The sequence below is a fragment of the Tamandua tetradactyla genome, chromosome 2 (assembly GCF_023851605.1).
Source record: "Tamandua tetradactyla isolate mTamTet1 chromosome 2, mTamTet1.pri, whole genome shotgun sequence".
Lineage (NCBI taxonomy): Eukaryota > Metazoa > Chordata > Mammalia > Pilosa > Myrmecophagidae > Tamandua > Tamandua tetradactyla.
In genome coordinates this window covers 98,633,837-98,655,178 of record NC_135328.1, presented here as the reverse complement: position 1 = coordinate 98,655,178, position 21,342 = coordinate 98,633,837, and the positions used below count along the sequence as shown (strand labels likewise).

Here is a 21,342-nt window from a genome sequence, read left to right as displayed (position 1 = left end):
GTGGAAAGGGGAAGTTTAGAGTCAAATATGTCACCAGAAGGAAAGTTGGTGGTTAAAACATGGGAATGTATAACAACGTCAATCTTGAGGTGGATAATGACTGTGATTAACTGTGCAAATATAAAGAAAGTTCTTTCATGAACTAAAACAAATGTACAACAGTATTACAAAAGAGCTAACAGAATGTATATGGGAAAAAAATGTACCTAGTACAAACTATGGACTATACTTAACAGTACTATTTTAATACTCTTTCATCAACAGTAACAAATGTATTACATCAATAATATGGGTCAATAATAGGGGATTTGGGTTTCCATTTTTATTTTTATTTCTTTTCTGGAGAATGGATATGTTCTAAAATTAATCATGGGGTTGTACGCACAACCATGTGATGATACGGTGAGCCAGTAACTGTATACTACAGATACTTTGTACAGTGTATGAAAATATCTCAATAAAACTACAATAAAGATAAAAACACAGGAAAAACAGAAAAAAAATCCTCTAATGAGTTCTTCAACTTATGTGCTGCATGTTGGCAACCCTTAGTATAACAAACAGAACACCCAGAAAACCAAAGGCTCTTTAGACACACACACACACGCACGCACACATACAGGATGAATGTGTTTGTACGCTAGAGTGGCTGTAGGAGACAGGGGTGGTAGTAATGGATAGTGGCACCTGACATTTTAACTAAAGGGGAGTAGGTGAGGTGAGCTACATGGACATACACAGGGAAGGGCAGCAGGACGCCCAGGGGCTTCCTCCTTAGTCCTCAGTGCTCTATGGAGATTCATCTACTTGTCTTGAGGAACTAGCACTATCTCATCAGGCAGAAGTCATGTAATTTCTTAGAGTCCTACTAAAGAAGATCATTTATGGGTTTTCAATGGCAACAGACAGATTCATCTTGTAATTTAATGATTTGTATTTCATACAAATTATAAGTTGCAGTTCAAAGACTCATCTTTGTTACAAGTGACAAAATGTTACTGTACTTCCTCTGAAAAGCATTATCCCAGGATCAAGCCTTATTAAGATTGTTCTGAAGGGGATGAACAATGAATATTTTATGGCATTCAATTTTGAAGAATCCCAGGATGTTAACAGTAATCACATTTTGAAATGAACCATTTTCCTCTAGCAAAAGAAAAGGAAGTTCCTGGCTCCTTGCACAGGATTGAGGCAAACTTCTGAGCTCACATCAGACTACCTCACCAAAAGGCTGATTGGGTTTGTATCTTCTGCATGCCAGAAGGAAGAGAGAGAGAAAAGACAAGTCTAAGGACAAAATATGCCCTTGTACCAAATAAAAATGTGTTAAAAAGAGTCTGCATGTAGAGATTTGTTGCAATCGAACCTCTTTAAAATGTAGCGATTAGGGCGGGAAACGGTGGCTTAGTGGCAGAGTTCTCACCTACCATGCCAGAGACACAGGTTCGATCCCCGATGTCTGCCCATATTAAAAAAAAAAAAATGTAGTGATTAAGACCTCTTCAAAATGTTATTCAAATTTGTAGGTCAAGGTGAAAATGCTTATGGGACAAGGCAGGTTTTAAGATGAATGGCATAAATAAGGCAATTAAAATAGGAATCTTTCAAATAGAATCCAATCAGCAAAATCCACAGGAGTATTTAGAACTAATTACAATATATCTGTTAGAATAATTATCTGAAGTAGCAACCAATACCACAGCTATTTAAATATCAATTACCATGGCAGATTTTGTAACTATCAGTTAAAAAGCTGCAGAGACAAATCACATTTCTGGAAGCTAAATTTATAATCGTTACAAATCTTGGAACTTTTACTATGCCTCAGAGCTTTATAAAATAAGATATGAGCTATTTGTCACTGATGCTATGAGACATATGTTTACATCACACATTTCTGCAGGAGGAAGGAAAATTATAGGCTCTTACCAAGTAATCATCAGGCTTGATACCAAAAAGTTCTCTGAAATATCGGAATGCTAGTGGAGCATATGTCTTAAATCTGAAGTCTGGGTAGTGATGAGCTGGGGTCAGATTGCTCCCTTCACTGCGGTTAAAACAGTAAAAAAGAGAGAACATTAGAAAAGATAATCTTGACTTCAAATTCTTGCTATTTTAGTTCTAGGTCAATTTTGTCTCTAGAAATAACTATCCTCTTATAACGGGTCTCTCAAAGATCATGTCACGAAAGCTGCACAGCCATCAGGCAAAAACAGATGGTAACTCAGTGAGGGCTACCTCCAAGTAGGAGGTCCCTGCCAACCACGCTATGCTTTCAGACTGAAATTCTTCACCATCATTCTGTGCTTTCTTCCTGGAAAAATCACTGCATCTTCCCTGGTAAAACCCACAATGGGCTCTGGTAAAACCCGGGGCTTGGTACGTACAGCAATTTCAATATGAAATTTTGACCATGAATTTTGGATACTGGATATACAGTTTAAATTAGGAATACATGATGATATAGTTTTAAAAATATCTTAACCACAGAGAATCATCATACTGGAAATGGATAATACTTGGATCTGAACTCTTCCTCACATCCCTGTTTTTAAGAAAACAGTCTTCATATATTTTAGGGATTTTCGAACTTGATTTTCATTCCCAAATATATCATTATCTTTTTTCCTCTTTTCTGCACATTTCTTTGAAAATTTTTGGGCAATATTGTTTATAAAAGGTATAAAGAATAAACTAGTGAACACACACACTCAAACTGTGGTTTAAGAAATTAAACATTATCAATAAAGTTGAAACTCCTTCTGTAGTTCTACTGATACATCCCCCGTCTCCCTAGGAGCATTCACTAGCCTGATTTTGATGTTTTTCATCCTGATTTTTTTATATTTTTAACTACACAAAATATATTTTCACATGATCTCACACAAGTCATTTCATCTCTTTTCACTTAAATTTTTCATTGTGAAAAATTAAAACAATGCAATAGAATAATACAATTTTATGTAAAGGTTCAATATCTTTTTGGACACATTCTAGTAGAAGATTCTATGCAGGTTTGTGAACTAGGATTCCACAAACCTGGATTTTCATGGATACCACACAAGTAGTACTGGGCAAATAAAAAGATTTTATGTACACAGGCAAAAAAATAATCAACACTTGGCATATATTACAATATAAAGTTCTTTTTAAAAAATATTTTTATTGACAAATCTCCATTCACATTCAGTCTGTATATGGTGTACAATAGTGGCTCACAATATCACCACATAATTGTATATTCATCACCATGATCATTTTTAGAGCATCTGCATCACTCCAGAAAAAGAAATAAAAAGAAAAAACTCTTATATCCCATACCCCTTATCCCTCCCTCTCACTGATCACTATTAATTCAGTCTATCCAATTTATTTTACCTCTTATCAACCCTATTATTTATTTATTTATTGTCCTTATTTTTGTACTCATCTGTCCATATCCTTAAATATCCTTAATGGAGAATCAGACACAAGGTTCTCACAATTACACAGTCACACTGTAAAAGGTATATCATTATACAATCGTCTCCAAGAATTGAGACTACTGGAACACAGCTCAACAATATCAGGTACTACCCTCCAGCCACTCTAATACATCAAAAACTAAAAAGGGATATCTATATAACGCATAAGAATAACCTTCAGGATAACCTCTCGACTCTGAAATCTCTCAACACTGAAAGTGTATTCTGTCTCATTTTGTTCTCCCCCCTTTGGTCAAGAAGGATCTCTCAATTCCATGACGCCATGCTGTAAAAGGTCTATCAGTATACAATCATCTCCCATGTTCTGTCTCATGTTGCCAGGAAGATTTATACCCCTGGGAGTCATGTCCCATGTAGGGGTAAGGCAATGAGTTCACCTGCCAAGTTGGTGTAGAGAGAGGCCACATCTGAGCAACAAAAGAGGTTCTTTAGCAAATTATATATATGACTCTTAGGTAAATTGTAAGTAGGCTTAGCTTAAGAATAAGTTTCATAGGGGTGAAACCCAGAGATTGAGGGCTCAGTCTATTGATTTGGTTGTCCCCACTGCTTGTGAGAAAATCAGGAATTCTCCAAATGGGGAAGCTGAATATCTTATCCTTTCTTCCCAGTCCTCCAAGGGGACCTTGCAAATATTTCTTTATTCACTGCCTAAATTACTCTGGGATATATCAGGGCATCACAATAACCTGAGCAAACTGAGATCTCATGCCCTATTTAAGATTCCATGTATTTAGGCTGTTCACCTAAACTGACCATACAAGTTAAATTAGGTAATGCACAACCCAAAATAAAAATTTTGCACTAAATAAACATCTCTCCCTTTGGTCTCACACAGACACGACACTGAAGGTTTAAAATATGGACCATATCATCCTTTACCCTGTATTCCGATCTACCCCAGTCCTATCCAAATCAGCTTCATTCATATCTCCAGTTGAAGTCTGATCCCTTTTTCAACTTTTTAAACAGTTCCTGTATGGGGTAGTGCTGACTTTCATAGCTTCAGAGCTCTCACACTGAGTCTCAGGCGTCACATAAATACCTGAAGTTTCTGGGAACGACCAGGTTATACACAAACAGCTCAGTATCTCAGAACTTAGAAATAACAGTAACAACTCCTGAATATATGTGACTGCTGTAAGAGCTTACAATCTAGGATCCTGTACAGTAGGCTCCAACCTCATAATCTATGCTCTCGACTTCAGTTCACCAAGTTTTTATATTATAGCTAGTCCATATGACGGAGGTATGATAATACTTGTCTTTTTGTTTTTAACATTTCATTCAACACACAATCCTTTAGTTTCATTCACCTAAATGCATGCCTCACAACTTCATCCCTTCTTTAGCCATTTAGTAATCTGTTGTATGTATACACCACAGTTCCCACTTTCATTGATTAGTCATTGTACCCTTACACTACCTCCATCTACTGTGAATCGTGAACACTGCCGCCATAAGCACCAGTGTGCAAATGTCCATTCGTGTCCCCACACTCAGTTCCTCCAGGTATATACTGAGCAACTGGGTTTCACGATCATATGACAACCCCACCACTAGCCTTCTGTGGAAACATCACACCGCCCTCCAAGGAATTGTACCTCTCAGTTTCTCTACCAACAGTGAACAGGTACATCTCCTCCAAATTTTTTCTAGCACTTGTTTCTCTTGTTCATTTTTAAACAGTTTTATTCACACATCATACAATTCAACATAGGCAGACATGCTTCTGCCACCATAATCTATATGAACACATTTCCTTTTCTTTCACAAAGAATCCATGTCCCTTCCTCATGCTGCCTACCTGTTGACATTTAGTTTTGGCATAATGCCTTTGCATACCATCCATTCTCAACAGCTTGCAATGCTGACATTCACTTGTTCTCCCTCACGCAAAAACGCTTATTTGTACATTTAATCACCATCATTGTCTAGTCTAGGTATTCCTAAGTTATACCATCTCAGTCTTGATTCTCTAAACATTTTTTTCTGGTTTCATACATGTCCCTAGCCCTTCTGCCTCATTTATACTCACATTCAGCTTCATTCAGTATACTTATATTATTGTACTACAATCAGGTAGTATTGTGCTACCCATTGCTGAATTTTTACAGTCAGTCCTGTTATACAATCAGTATTTCCTCAGCACCAAATGCCCATTCTCAACCCTATTTCTAGCTCCTGATAACCTGTGTTCTTAACTTCAACTCTCAAAGCTCACTCATTAATGTTAGCTCATACCAGTGAGATCATACAGTACTTATCCTTTTGTTTCTGGCTAATTTCACTCAGCATAATGTCCTCAAGGTCATCCACATTGTTACACGCTTCATGACTTTATTCTGTCTTATGGCTGCATAATATTTCATCATATACACATACACACCACAGCCTGTTTAGCCACTCATCCATTCATCCATTGATGGGCATCTGGGCTGTCCTATCTCTTGGCAATTGTAAATAATGCTGCTATAAACATCGGTGTACAAATGCCTGTTTGTTTCCTTGCCTTCAGTTCCTCTGAATATATACCTAGTAACGGGATTGCTGGATCATATGGTAGTTCTATACTTAGTTTCCTGAGGAATCGCTGTCAAACTGCCTTCCAGAACATTTGCACCATTTTATAGTACCTCCACCAACAGTGGATAAATATGCCTCTTTCTCCACTTCCTCTCCAGCACTTCTCATTTTCTTTTTTTTTTTTTAATAATGGCCATTCTAGTAGGTGTGAGATGATATCTCCTTGTGGTTTTGATTTCCATTGCCCTAAAAGCCAGTAAAGTTGAGTATCTTTCCATGTGCCTTTTAGCCATTTGTATTTCCTGTTCTGAGAAGCATCTTTTCATGTCTTTTGCCCATTTTTCAATTGGGTTAATTTATCTTTTTGTTGTTGAGTTGAAAGATTTCTTTACATATTTGGGATTCTAAACCTCTACCTGATATGTGGGTTCCAAATACTGTCACATGCATAGGGTGACATTTTTACTTCCCTGACAAAGTTCTTTGATGCATAAAGGTGTCTAATTTGTTTTTAATTTTTTTTGCATGGGCAGGCACTGGGAAATAAGCTTGGGCCTCTGGCATGGCAGGCAAGAACTAAAAGTGTTTAATTTTGAGGAGATTTCATTTATATACTTTTGTTTTTTTTAAATGCTCATGCTTTGGGTATAAGGTCTAGGAAAACCCCTCCCATTACAAGATTTATAAGATATTTCCATACATTTTCTTCTAAAAGTTTCATGGTCATAACTCTAATGTTTAGTTCTTTGATCCATTTTGAGTTAATTTTTGTATAGGGTGTGAGATATGGATCCTCTTTCATTCTTTTGCATATGGATATCCAGTTCTCCAAACAACATTTATTGAAGAGGCTACTCTGTCCCAGGTAGGTTGGCTTGACTGTCTTATCAAAGATTAATTGTCCATAGATGAGAGGATCTATTTCTGAACACTCAATTTGATTCCATTGGTCAGTCTATCTATCGTTATGCCAATACCATGCTGTTTTGACCACTATACCTTTGCAATATGCTTTAAAGTCAGGTAATATGAGACTTCCCACTTCATTTTTCTTTCTCAAAATACTTTTAGCTATGCATAGCACCCTGCAGTTCTAAATCGCTTATTGTTTTTTCTTTTTCTGCAAATTAAGTTCTTGGGATTTTAACTGATATTGCATTGAATCCATAAATCATTTTGGGTAGAACTGACATCCTGTCTATATTCAGTCTTCCAATCCATGAACACGGTATGCTCTTCCATTTATTTAGGACTTCCATGAATTGTTTTAGCAATTTCTCATACTTTTCTGTGTATAGATCTTTGTATACTTAGTTAAATTTATTCCTTAATATTTGATTCTTTTGATTGCTATTATAAATGGAATTTTTTTTTCTTGATTTCCTTGTCAGATTGCTCATCACTAGTATATAGAAACAATACTGATTTGGGGGACATTGATCTTAATTAATTAATTAATTTTTGCATGGGCAGGAACCGGGAATCAAACCCAGATCTCCAACCCGGGTCTCTGGCATGGCAGGTGAGAACTCTGCTTGCTGAGCCACCATGGCCTGCCCTTTTATTTTATTTTTTTTGGGGGGGGGGTGGAGGCATTGATCTTCTACCCTGCTATATTGTTGTATTCATTTATTAGCTCTAGTAGCTTTGCTGTAGACTTTTTGGGATTTTGGACATATAGTCTCATGTCATCTGCAAACAATGAGAGTTTTACTTCTTCGTTTCCAATTTGGATGCCTTTTATTTTTCTTTTCTAATTGCTCTGTCTAGAACTTGCAGCACAATGTTGAATAATAATGGTGACACTGGGCACCCTTGTCTTGTTCTTGATTTTAGAGGGAAAGCTTTCAGTCTCTCTGCACTGAGGAAGACGTTAGCTGTGGATTTTTCATATATTCCTCTTATCATGGTTGAGGAATTTCCCTTCTGCTCTTTTCCTTTGAAGTGTTTTCATCAAGAAAGGATGTTGAATTTTGACAAATGCCTTTTCTGCATCAATTGAGATGATCATGTGGTTTCTCTGCTTTGATTTCTTGATATGGTGTATTACACTGATTCATTTTCTTATGTCTAACTAGCCCTGCATACCTGAAATAAATTCCACTTAGTCATGGTATGTAATACTTTTAATGTACTGCTGGATTCGAGTTGCAAGTATTTTGTTGAGGATTTTTGCACATATATTCATTAAAGAGACTGGTCTCTAATTTTCTTTTCTTGTAGTATCTTTATTTGGCTTGGTATTAGGGTGATGTTGACTTTATAGAATGAGTTAGGTAACTTTTCCTTCTCTTCAATCTTTTTGAAGCATTTGAACAGGATTGGTACTAATTCTTGAATGCTTGGTAGAATTCACATGTGAAGCCATCTGGTGCTGGTTTTTTCTTTTGGGGGAGCTTCTTGCTGACTGATTCAATCTCTTTACTTATGATTGGTTTGTTGAGGTCATCTATTCCTTCTCAAGTAAATGTTGGTTGTTCATGCCTTTCCAGGAAGTTATCCGTTTCATCTACATTGTCTAATTTATTAGCATATAGTTGCTCATAGTATCCTCTCATTACCTCCTTTATTTCTGCAGGGTCAGTGGTTGTTATATTCCCTCTTCCATTTCTGATTTTATTTATTTGCATCTTCTCTCCTTTTTTTTTTTTTTGTCAGCATAGCTAAGGTCCATCAATTTTACAGATTTTCTCAAAGAACCAACTTTTGGTTTTGTTTATTTTCTCAGTCATTTTCATAGTCTCAATTTCATTAATTTCTGCTCTAATTTTTTGTTATTTCTTTGCTTTGGGGTTAGTATGCTATTCTTTCTCTAGTTCTTCCAAGTGAACAGTTAATTCCTCAATTTTTTGCTCTTTCTTTTTTAATATAGACAATTAAAGCAATAAATTTCCCTCTCAGCATTGCCTTTGCTGCATCCCATAAATTATGATAGGTTGTGTCTTCATTACTTTTAACAAAATGCATTGCCTTTGCTGCATCCCATAAATTATGATAGGTTGTGTCTTCATTACTTTTAACAAAATAATATACCTCTATCCATTTAAGCTGCTCCAAATGAATAACAAACACAAGTCCAATGTGAATGAAGCTCTAGTGAATTTTAAGGCCCAAATAGGACCAGCAATCTCAATAATTTCCATTTTATTGAGATTGCTGGCTCTTAAAATTTGTTACGAGTTACAATGCACAAAAGCAGATTCCAGCGTGGGCCACAGTAGCTCAGCAGGCAGAGCTCTCGCCTGCCATGCCAGAGACCCGGGTTCAGTTCCTGGTGCCTGCCCATGCAAAACAAAACAAAAAAGCAGAATCTAACTGTCGAACCTGGATCAGCCAGCACACACTGGCCTAGGTTTTCTGAGCCTTTCACCAGTGGACTTACTGTGTTTGGGTGTGTGTGCTGCACACAGACAGCCAGCACTGAGTCAACCCGGCACAGTTAATAATATGAAGGTTTATTAACCTCCAGCCACAGGAGAACTGCCAAGTAATTAGTCACAACTGCAACAAACATTAGTCTCCTGGCTAGTGCCACTGAAGACTCCCTTCAAGCTTTAGTTGTTTGAACCTGAGATTAGTGGTCAGGGGACTGTGCCCAGCTTCCAGTCTTATTTAGCAACCATGACGTCTGTACAAGAGCAAACTTTTTCAGGTTTTAAGATTGATACTATGTTTGTTCAAGGACAAGTCCAACTTACTTGTCTTGGCATAAAATCGAAGCTTTAGAAATTCTAACTGTGAGATTACTGCAGTTGTTCTAGATTTTTTGATTACATGGACAGGTAAAATTTCAGTAATCATAAAAATGTGGAGGCCAACATAGGATTTTTAACTTTCACACTGTCAACTGAGAACCTAAACAGTTAAGCAAATACACAGTACTGTCAGATATCACTCATAAAAGAAAGGATATTTTAACATCAAGAAAAGAGAAATTTTGAATAAAAGACAATGTTTTCTCTATATTGTCCTCCCCCCACCCACCCCTCTTATTTCACCAAGAAGTAGTTAAATGACCATAGACAAGCTGTGGTAGTTAGATTCAGGTGTCAACTTGGCCAAGTGAAGGTGCCTAGTTCTACTGTTGTGGACATGAGCCAATGGCATGTGAACCTCATCTGTTGCTGATTACATCTGCAGTTGGCTAGGAGGCGTGCCTGCTGCAATGAATGATGTTCGATTTAATTGGCCGGTGCTTAAATGAGAGAGCTCAACGTAGCACAGCCCAAGCAGCTCAGCATGCCTCATCTCAGCATTCGCAGCTCAGCCCAGGCCTTTGGAGATGCAGAAAGGAATCACCCAGGGAAAGGTATTGCAACCCAGAGGCCTGGAGAGAAGGCCAGCAGAGACGGCTCTGTGCCTTCGCACATAAGTAAGAAAGGACCTCAGTTGAAATTAGCTGCCTTTCGTCAGGAGAACTATACGTTAAATCAATAAATCCCCTTTTACTGAAAACCAATCCGTCTCTGGTGTGTTGTACTCTGGAAGTTAGCAAACTAGAACACAAGCTCTGGCCTTTTGTTATTCATCTCTTCTGGGTAGAGTTCAATTATTAATCCCAAAGCCACTGTTCATTTTATTCCAAAAATACATATTTCCTAATGGAAATAGACATTTAGAATTATACTGTGTTGAAGCTTGAGAATGCTGTAGCTACCATTTGGAATTTCTCATTTTTAGATAAAGAAATCAAAGTCCAGAGAGAGAAAGTAATAGCCTAAGCTGGTCAGGAACAAACAAGACAGGAGGTCAGACCTGCACCAGAACAACCAAGTCACGAACAGACAGGTAGGTCTTAACTTAGACTTGACTCTCCTCTGTTAGTCAGAAGTAGTTTTCTTTCATCTTTTTCAGGATTCAGTTACAGGTTTGAGGGTATGCCTTGCCCACAGATCCCAAATGCTTCCCCAGTAGGTCAGCGCACTGCAGGGCCAGCTGGGTAGTACTTCATTTATAAAAGTTTTTGTCAGTTTATAGAGGAGGTCTCATCTGTATGTACTGTAAACACCTCAGCCTTTGCTTATGTGGCTTTAGAGCCTGATAACTAAGTACTACTTATGGTGGCACTGGGCTGAGTGATTTGGTGCTATGCAATGGGAGTGAAACTAATTTAGCATCTCAAAAACACTTAAGGAGTCCAGTTTTGGCACTGAGACAGAAAACTTCATTATTTTATGTGCAGCATTTATATTTGGTAAGCGTGTTTTACTCGAAATCGTAAACTTCCATAGTGGATTTGGGGCCTCTCAACAAAACTAGTGGGTCAGCAGCTCCTGGGTAATAACAACTGGCTTCACTAAAAGGGTGCTAAATGCTTCCACTTTTGTTCAGCAAGCATAACCCTACCTTGTGAAGCTGGGATAAGTGAAGTGCACTTTGTCCCAATGTTGAGCCAGTAATACTGAGAACTTAAGAAAACTTAAGTGGCAAAGCAGCTGGGCAAGTCACATTATAGTCCAGTCACAAACTAGTGGTGGGATCCACTCTTACAACTGGACCTCTTTAAGTCGAGGTCTATAGAAGCAGCCTTGGGCATTATTAATTGCCTCTGACAAATTAATAGTTTCCACATACCCCTCCTTTAACTAGTGAAATATAAATTGGTCTTCTCTTGCCAAATTAGACAAAATTAAAAACATATTCCTGATAGTAGGCCATGACAAATTCTGGGATCTGTTCTGTAAGTACTTGTTAAAGTGTGCTTTCAAAATTGTTGCTTTTTTTCCTTTCTTTGCTTTGAATATATGTTATATTATACAATAAAAAATGTTACAAAAAAAAAAAAACATATTCCTGGCTAGCGTTATCTCTTGAGCCTTCTGGAGATGGGCACACATGAGCTGTACTGTGTGACAGAAGGCTGCACCATCTTTTGAGGCCAATCAGCTGACAGCTGGTCTTTAAAAGTCATTAGTTGGGGACAGCTGAAATTCAAAACCAAATAATGCATTCCAGGGTGTCAATTACTGGGAACAAGTGATATCATTGATTATCTAAATGTTAAACCTCCCAAGATGTTAGTATACTAGAATATTATGGTTCTAAAGACAATTTCAAGTAAGTTGGAATGTTACATTATATTCAATGCACGTAATAAATTCTTTTTTTTGAACTACAGAAAGGAGTATATAACTTTTGTTAACAGAAATTCAGTTTTTCTCCATCCCACCAAGTAAATGTTGAACAAATATTTAAAGAGTTTTGACTTGAACGGGCATCATATTACTGGCTTGCTTAGGCAACAACCATATCTCATTTACTCCTGAGAAGAATAATCTGGCAGCTCTGTGTTCTCTCCACATATACATAAAACCTGGCATAGAATCTGTATAGACTAGGGGTTGGTAAATTTTTTCTGTCACGAGCCAGACAGTAAATATATTATGCTTTGTGGGCCATACATTCACTTTTCACAACTGCTCAACTCTATCATTGCAGTGGAAAAGCAGCCAAAGGCAATAGGTAAATGAATGGAGCAGGCAGTATTTCAATAAAATTCTATTTAGAAAAGCAGGCTGTGGGCCAGATTTGTCCTGTGGGCTGCAGTTCGTTGACCCTTGGTATGGACAGATTATTTGATGAGTTTATGTCAGAATGACTTGAAATGGAGTTAGTTTTTGCTAGTCTTTTCAAAACCATAGAACTGATATCTGGCAATGTTTATATGGACCTTCGACATATCTGTTTACTTGACATTTTGAATTATATTTTACACTTGCAGTAGTTTTGTGGAATTCTTTCCCTTAACAGGGATATTCCCTGGCTTTTCAAACAAATCCCAAACAGCATATTAGCCAAGTTTCACATCAAGCCAAATCCCCATTTTGTAAGTGAGGAGATGAAGAGGCAGGAGGTTTTTATCAATTTTTCATTTAGATAACTACTCTTCTATAATTATAATTACAGAAATACATTTAAACTTCTACTGACAGTGTTCAGTAGGGCCCCAGAAGGCCATGAGAGCAAGAATATCCCTAAACACATCTTCAGGAATTAGGAGCCTAGCAGATTCCAAAAGATTAACCTCCCCAAAAGACAACCTCCTGGTGTCAAAGAGAAACAGATGTAGTTAACATATAACTCCTTTTGGAACAATAAACTGTTTAAAAACACACAGAACAATTTCCATCTATATAGAAAGAAGAGTAGTGACATGGAAACTAGCTCTTATTGCTAGTGGACTTCAAAGCTTTTGGTAGATCAACTTTTTTCTTCAACTAAGACCATTTAAAGCTAAACTAGGCTGTCTCTGGCTCATCGCTGACTTTCTTTTATTTATTTATGGGTTGCTGTGTGACTGTGAAAAATTACTGCACATTCACATGTAGGTTTTATTTCTAGGCACCTGTATACAGAAATAAGTGTGCAAATACTGTGCTTCTGAGGATTAAAAAAAAAAAAAAAGCTAAGAGAGTACTTGAATAAAAGTGACACTATAGCTCCTCTCACCCAAGTCCAGATACAAAGGACAACAAAACTGAATTATTTTGAAGAGAAATATTTATTTATTTATTTTTGCATGGGTAGGCACCAGGAATTGAACCTCGTCTCCAGCATGGCAGGTGAGAATTCTACCACTGAGCCACTGTCACTGCCCGAGAAATACTTTAAGTGTAAACGTGCCTGACATATCAATCCTCATAGCCCCAAAGATAAAATAATTAGCACAAATCTAATGGAATAGTATCTATACTTTAAGTTTCCAGGCCATTTTATTTGAAAAATCCTGTCACTATTGGTGACATTTTTATTTTAATAATAAATACTTCTCTATTATTAAGGTGTTAATAGACATGTTTGTTTTGAAATATTAATGTTTTGCCCCAAATATGATAAAAATTTGGGCCAACATGAATGGATAACTTTGGTGTTCTGGCAAAAATGGTGTCAAAATAGCACAAATCTCAGAAGTTTTTGGCAGAAAATTGAGGAAAAGTCATCACAAAATAGGAGCTATAAGACTGAACTCAGATATGAGGCCCAATGGTGGGGTTCTCCATCTGCCCTTTTCAATTAGGGACAGCAAAAGCCCAACACCAGTTGCTGCTTTTCAGATGCCCTCTCTTTCTAAATCCATGGTAGACATGACTCTTTGATTATCAGACTCTTTTCCACTGAGTCTCAAATCTTTCTTCATATAGTCTTCCAGGCTGCTGTCATAATTAATTACAACTGGGGCAGAAGACGACACCCATTTACCATCTCCATATAAAAAATGGAAACCATTCCTGCTGCAACACAAAGTTAACAATCATTTTGGCTGCTCTGGCCCTGCCAAAGTTTCAACATACACATCAGTACATGTGCACAGTAGCAATGTCCTTCAACATGGAGATTTCATAAGTTTTTTGGGTGGAAAATATCACGAATAAAAATATTCTTACCTGGGTAGGAAAACACTTTCCACCACATAAAAGTCTTGCATGAGAACATCTCGATCTGGCTTAGAAGTGAGATTACCCACTGTGTATCCTATTCCCAGCTGAATAGCACCTTTAATAGCAGATGATGCAGTCTGTAAAGAAAATACAGGTCTCAGCGTTAGCCTCTCAAGTTAGGGCCTTGTTCAATGTCACAAATAACAAAAACAGGAGAGTAGGGGCAGATTTTCTTCCTTGTTTCTAGGCAACAAGGAAACTGAAGTGTGGAAAGATATGTTGCTTCTTTTGATGATAGATATATTCCGAATATTAAGGATCCTTCCTGTCTTGAAATTATTTTTTGTGATAATCTTTTCCACAGAATGTCTAAGGTCAAAAATACAGTACCAATTCTCCATCTCTCTTTTATTAAGAATTTAGAAACTTGGTAGAAAACCTATAACAGATATTACAATTTCTACCAAAAGTCACATTTTAAAAATCAGAATTTCTGTATTTTGTTTTCATAAGAAATTAGAGAGCAAAAAGTAATATAAGTCTTGGGGTAAATACAAAGAATTCAATTTGGAAATTGCTTACTAACCTTGCTATAGATCCATAATCATGATTTTCTTTACCAATGTATAATAAAACATACAGCACTGGAATACAAGTATTTTTAATTTACTACCTTTGTAATATCAATTCATAATTAAATTGATATGATATTAACTAGGGGAATAACTGTCGTATATATCTCCCTCTCTGTTTCCCTCTTCCTCTCCTCTCAAAAAACACACATAGTTTCGTCCCAAGTAATAAGAGAAATAACAGAGTAACAATTTAGGAAAATCGTAAGCAATCTTCCTAATGGTAAAAAGTGTCATACTTTTCATGCCCTGTGGGACTAACGTAGTAGTATACGCAAAATAAGAACTAAATAAATACTTAAAACAGTGATTCTCAACTGGGGGCATTTGGCGATGCCTGGAAACGTTTTTGGTTGGGTTGCTACTGGCATTTAGTGGGTGAAGACCAGGGATGTGTTAAACATCCTACAAGGCACAAGACAGCCCTCAAACAAAGAATTGTCTAACCCCAAATGTTAATAGTGCTGAGGGTGGCAAATGCTGACTTCAATAAAAGAAATAAAGACTATCTTTTTTTTTTTGTATGCTGTATGGTGGGGTCACATTTCATTCATTTTTCCATGTGAGTATCCCATTATTTCAGCACCATTTTGTTGAAATTCTTTTTTATTCAGTTGTTTTTTGTTGTTGTTTGATTGTTTGTTTTGTTTGTTTGTTCGTTTTGCGGGGAAATGCATGGGCCAGGAATTGAAATCGGGTTTTCTGCATGGGAGGTGAGAATTCTACTACTGAACTACCCTCACACCTGCTAAAGACCACCTATTTTGTAGAAAAAATACATTCTTTATGATTTAACATTTTCACTTAGCAAACCAAAGAACCCACCTCCCACATGCTTTATTCTTTCATATATCTTCACAGCTTTTGACACCAAAGGGCACCTTTCTCTTCTTGAAAAAACTTCTCTTCTCTTGAGTTCTGTGATAGCACACAGTCCTGGGACCACTTCTCCTTTTCTGATGGTCTCTCTTTTCATTTCCTCACTGATTTTTCATATTATAGCTCCTATAATTGCAGTGTTCCTAAAAGTTTAATTTCTGATCCTCAGATCTCCTTAATTGCCCTGATCATCTACTCTTAATGGCTTTACTGTCTCTTTGCATATGACTCTCAGACCTCTCATACGAATCTATTTGGACGTTGTTGTATCATCACAAACAGTATATACAGAACCAAACTAGCATTGTACAACCCCTCTTCCCTCACGACTGGCTTCCTATCCCAAGAAACAATAATATTTCAGTCACCCAAGCTGAAATCCCAAACTACATCTAGCACAGGGCTAGGTCCCCCCAAAATACTTGTTGATTCACCAGAAATGGCCATGATCAGTCACATCTATTACATAACTAGCAGGAAACATTTTCCCACAGAGTAATAATTTAATCATTTTGCTTATTCCAAGGCAAATGTTAAACCCTTAGTCTGAGGACAAATACACCCATGCCCCCTAGGAGATGGAAAATTGTCTTGGTATTTTTCTTTATTCACATGCCTTTTTAGTTAACATCACAGAGCAGCAAGATGGCAAAAGATTGAGACTCAATCCCAGAGTGCATCTACTGCTTTTAAAAAATAATTTGCTATTTTAATATTTCCTTCTCCAAGACTTCAGCTCTGCAATGCCACCAATTGGCATCAGTGACCTTTTGTACCAGTAGTTCTAACTTCTGAAAGCTGAAATGGGTTTCCCTCATTTTAACCTCACACAGAAATTCAAAAGGTATCTCTTTTCATAACCATCACTCAGAGCAGCTCTAGAGGATCCAATACTTCAAAATGTTCTGTACCATACCTAACCAGACTCACATGCTCTCAAAGTACTTTTCCTTCCTCCACCCCATTTCTGACTCTGCATGTCAGAGAGTCTGCATTTCTGACTCTGTATTTCTGCTTAATTCATGCAACCTTTGAGACAACAATTATGTAGCACTTACTGGGCTAGAACAACCTATCAATCAAATTGAGTTTCCAATTTTTGGTAGATCCTACCTTGTACAAGGTCATCAAAGTTGTGGGTAGTTTATACCTGATGATGCCAAACTTTAGAGAGTATGAGCATCAATGGGAAGGTGTGTTAGAACATATACTGGAAGGTGGACAGGTGGTTCAGTGGTAGAATGCTAGCCTGCCATGTGGGAGACCCAAATTTGATTCCTGGTCCATGCACCCAAATACACACACACATACACAGCCCTGACAACATCTTGATTTTAGTGCTTCTAACCTCCAGATCAGTAGGATAATAAATTTGTAATGTCTTTTTATGTCTGGCTTATTTCACTCAACATGATTTTTCAAGGTTCATCCATGTTGTTGCATGTGTCAGAATGTCATTCCTTTTTATGACTGACATTCCATTGAGTGTATACACAGCACATTTTGTTTAGCCATGACTGTACAACATAAACAGTGAACCCTAAGGTAAACAACAGACTATTGTTAACAGCATGCTTATAAAAATGTGTTATCAATTGTAAGAAATGTACCACATTAATGCAAGGTGTTAAAAGGCTGGGCATCATGTATAATGCATTTTATGATTTTTCTGTAAACCCACAACTTCTCTTGAAAAATTCTGTTTGCTTCATGGAAATGTCCCACTGCATTCACTGTTACATGTGGATTTCTCCAGTCACCAGCAGCAAGCCCCAAATCCCCTGCCATTTTCCCACTGGGTGTTGGGCATGACAGGCTACAATGGGCTGTGCTGTAGTATTTCTAACACAATAAATTTTGAGCAAGGTAAGTTTTAAGGCTGTGAAAATACTTTGAAAGTTACTCAGAGTGTTTCTGATGAGCAGATTAGTAAATTATGGTGATGACAAAGACCCTTCTGTGTCAAGTGCTTGTATCTGCTCTTCTAGAACCAGTAATGCTTTCCCGCAAACTCTGAGCCACTGGCCCTCCCTTCCTTCATGCAGATGAGCACCAACAGATCAGCTGGCCTGCAGTAAGTTGATGGCTTCACACAAATGTACTCAGCCCCTCCGATTTTCTCTGCACGACTTTGCATACTCTCAAACACTAGGATGTGACCATCTTCCCTTCTGACTCCAAAGGGGATCTTTTGATTCTTTTAAAAATACAGGTTTAGATTTCAAAACAGAGCAAGACAGCATCTATTAATAATTCAGGAGTTAGCATGGGCTAAGTGGAGGAAATATGTTGCCTGTTACTAGAAAAACCTTTAAAACATTTAATACTTAAAGGAAAATAGAACCATATAATACCGCAAAGGCAAACCACATTTTCTTTCATAGCTCATCCTTACTCATTAAACATGTGCAAGTAAGACAGTAGTAATGAGTAAATGAGAATCAGCTTGCATTTGTGTAATATGATACAGTTTTCAATGCATTTTTATGAAATGATAGCACTTTATTTTCACTTCAACTGTTACATAAGTAGGTAGGTTTATAGACTGAGAAACTGTGGCTATGGGACAGTAACTTCATTTAGATCCCTTAGCTAGGGTGTGGTAGAGCCAGGGACAATATCCTGGTTTTCTAAGCTTCCAAGTCAATAGCTACCACTACATACTGCTTTACTTCCCTGAGTTTTCTCTGCTGGAGGTGGAATTTGATAGAAGCTAAGAAGCATTTGAATAATGAGATAATAATGATGATAATAAAATAAGACTAAAAGCCTAAGCATAGCAATGATCCTGGCAACAGTGAGATTTTAATGACTTTACATTGGTTACAGAAAACTGCTTTCTATAGCATATTCTCTATGAAGTGAGATCACTTAACATGCCATCTGATAACACTGGCTTTAAAAGGAAGTATTAAAACATTTCACTTCAATAGCAGTTTTTCCAAGGTGATCTGATGCACAAATTATAGGATTATAGCAAATGCATATGTTGCCAGAATGATTTTTTTTAAGTACAAATCTGATCATGTCACTAACTTTGTTTGAAGTCCTCCAATGGTTCCCTGGTACACTTACCACAGGATTAAGTCAAAAGACCTTAGCTTGGCACTGGAAAAGCATCTTATAATATTATTTCTCCCTGCCTCCCACTGACTCCTAAGTCCCAATTAAAACACACATGCACACAGACACACACTATCCTTTTAGAAAATTAACCTTACAAGTCTGTGGACCCCTAACAATTGTGTATGAAAATTTCTGCTTGTATGTGTTTTCTCCAGGGGCTGGGTCTAATGTTTCATCTTGCTCTTCAGAAGATCTGTTTTTCCAAAACCTCCTATCTAGAAGGTCTAAATCTAAATTAAGGATGTCTTTCATTAACTAGGCCATATAGAAAATGTGTCAGTAACATTTCCAGATAGTAAGAGGGCAATCCCTATCTGGGCCTCAATTCCATCTGCCCAAGTCTAGTTCCAGTTTCTCTCTCCCATCTCTGAACCTGTATTCAAGAAACAAGGCATAGACTTCTGATTTGTCCCAATGATAGAACTAAGGGAAAAAGAGCAATAGATTGTGTAAAATTGGTTGGAGGAAATGAGATAGTTAGTAGACTGGCAAGGAAGTGGGACAACCTTTCACCTTCTGGTTCTTTAAACCACTACTCTAGCCCCTCCTTATATCCATTTCTTATGGGTGTGGTATCATATTATTATAAACATAGCACCTTAAAACCGCAAATTTATTATGCTACTGATCTGGAGGTCAGAAGCCCTAAAATCAAGGTGTTGCAGGGCTGTGTTTGTTCTGGAGGCTTCAGGGGAAAATTTGTTTCCTTGTCTTTTCCACTTTCTAGAGGCTGCTGCAGGCTTAGACTCATGGCCCCTTCCTCCATCTTTTTTTTAGGTGATGAGGTGTTTTATTTTTTTTATATATTTTTTTATTAATTAACGGAAAAAAAGAAATTAACCCAACATTTAGAAATCATACCATTCTACATATGCAATCAGTAATTCTTAACATCATCACATAGTTGCATGATCATCGTTTCTTAGTACATTTGCATCGGTTTAGAAGAACTAGCAATACAACCGAAAAGGATATAGAATGTTAATATAGAGAAAAAAAATAAAAGTAATAATAGTAAGAAAAAAACAAAACAAAACAAAAACCTATAACTCGGACGCAGCTTCATTCAGTGTTTTAACATGACTACTTTACAATTAGGTATTATTGTGCTGTCCATTTTTGAGTTTTCGTATCTGGTCCTGTTGCACAGTCTGTATTCCATCAGCTCTAATTACCCATTATCTTACCGTGTTTCTAACTCCTGCTGAACTCTATTACCAATGACATATTCCAAGTTTATTCTCGAATGTCGATTCACATCATTGGGACCATACAGTATTTGTCTTTTAGTTTTTGGCTAGACTCACTCAGCATAATGTTCTCTAGGTCCATCCATGTTATTACATGCTTCATAAGTTTATCCTGTCTTAGAGCTGCATAATATTCCATAGTATGTATATACCACAGTTTGTTTAGCCACTCGTCTGTTGATGGACATTTTGGCTGTTTCCATCTCTTTGCAATTGTAAATAACGCTGCTATAAACATTGGTGTGCAAATGTCCGTTTGAGTTTTTGCCCTTAATTCCTTTGAGTAGATTCCCAGCAATGGTATTGCTGGGTCGTATGGCAATTCTATATTCAGCTTTTTGAGGAACCGCCAAACTGCCTTCCACAGTGGTTGCACCATTTGACATTCCCACCAACAGTGGATAAGTGTGCCTCTTTCACCGCATCCTCTCCAGCACTTGTCATTTTCTGTTTTGTTGATAATGTCCATTCTGGTGGGTGTGAGATGATATCTCATTGTGGTTTTCATTTGCATTTCTCTAATGGCCAGGGACATTGAGCATCTCTTCATGTGCCTTTTGGCCATTTGTATTTCCTCCTCTGACAGGTGTCTATTCAAGTCTTTTTCCCATTTTGTAATTGGGTTGGCTGTCTTTTTGTTGTTGAGTTGAACAATCTCTTTATAAATTCTGGATACTAGACCTTTATCTGATATGTCGATTCCAAATATTGTTTCCCATTGTGTAGGCTGTCTTTCTACTTTCTTGATGAAGTTCTTTGATGCACAAAAGTGTTTAATTTTGAGGAGTTCCCATTTATTTATTTCCTTCTTCAGTGCTCTTGCTTTAGGTTTAAGGTCCATAAAACTGCCTCCAATTGTAAGATTCATAAGATATCTCCCTACATTTTCCTCTAACTGTTTTATGGTCTTAGACCTAATGTTTAGATCTTTGATCCATTTTGAGTTCACTTTTGTGTAGGGTGTGAGATATGGGTCTTCTTTCATTCTTTTGCATATGGATATCCAGTTCTCTAGGCACCATTTATTGAAGAGACTGTTCTGTCCCAGGTGAGTTGGCTTGACTGC

The 21,342-nt window shown here is 37.3% G+C and overlaps 1 protein-coding gene across 8 annotated transcripts in view; it reads right to left on the bottom strand.

The window, feature by feature from the left end:
- The window catches only part of PIP5K1B (phosphatidylinositol-4-phosphate 5-kinase type 1 beta), a 484,296-nt gene that overhangs the window by 306,391 nt on the left and 156,563 nt on the right, over positions 1 to 21,342 (bottom strand). For 7 of the 8 annotated variants that reach the window (XM_077148356.1, XM_077148359.1, XM_077148357.1 and 4 more), the window contains 2 exons: positions 14,396 to 14,526; positions 1,930 to 2,047 (listed from right to left, as the gene is read on the bottom strand). In XM_077148356.1, the coding sequence (XP_077004471.1) occupies positions 1,930 to 2,047; positions 14,396 to 14,526 (249 nt within the window). Of the gene's footprint in view, positions 1 to 1,929; positions 2,048 to 14,395; positions 14,527 to 15,846; positions 16,027 to 21,342 lie in introns of those variants that run through there. The other variant, XM_077148362.1, reaches the window with a different exon arrangement.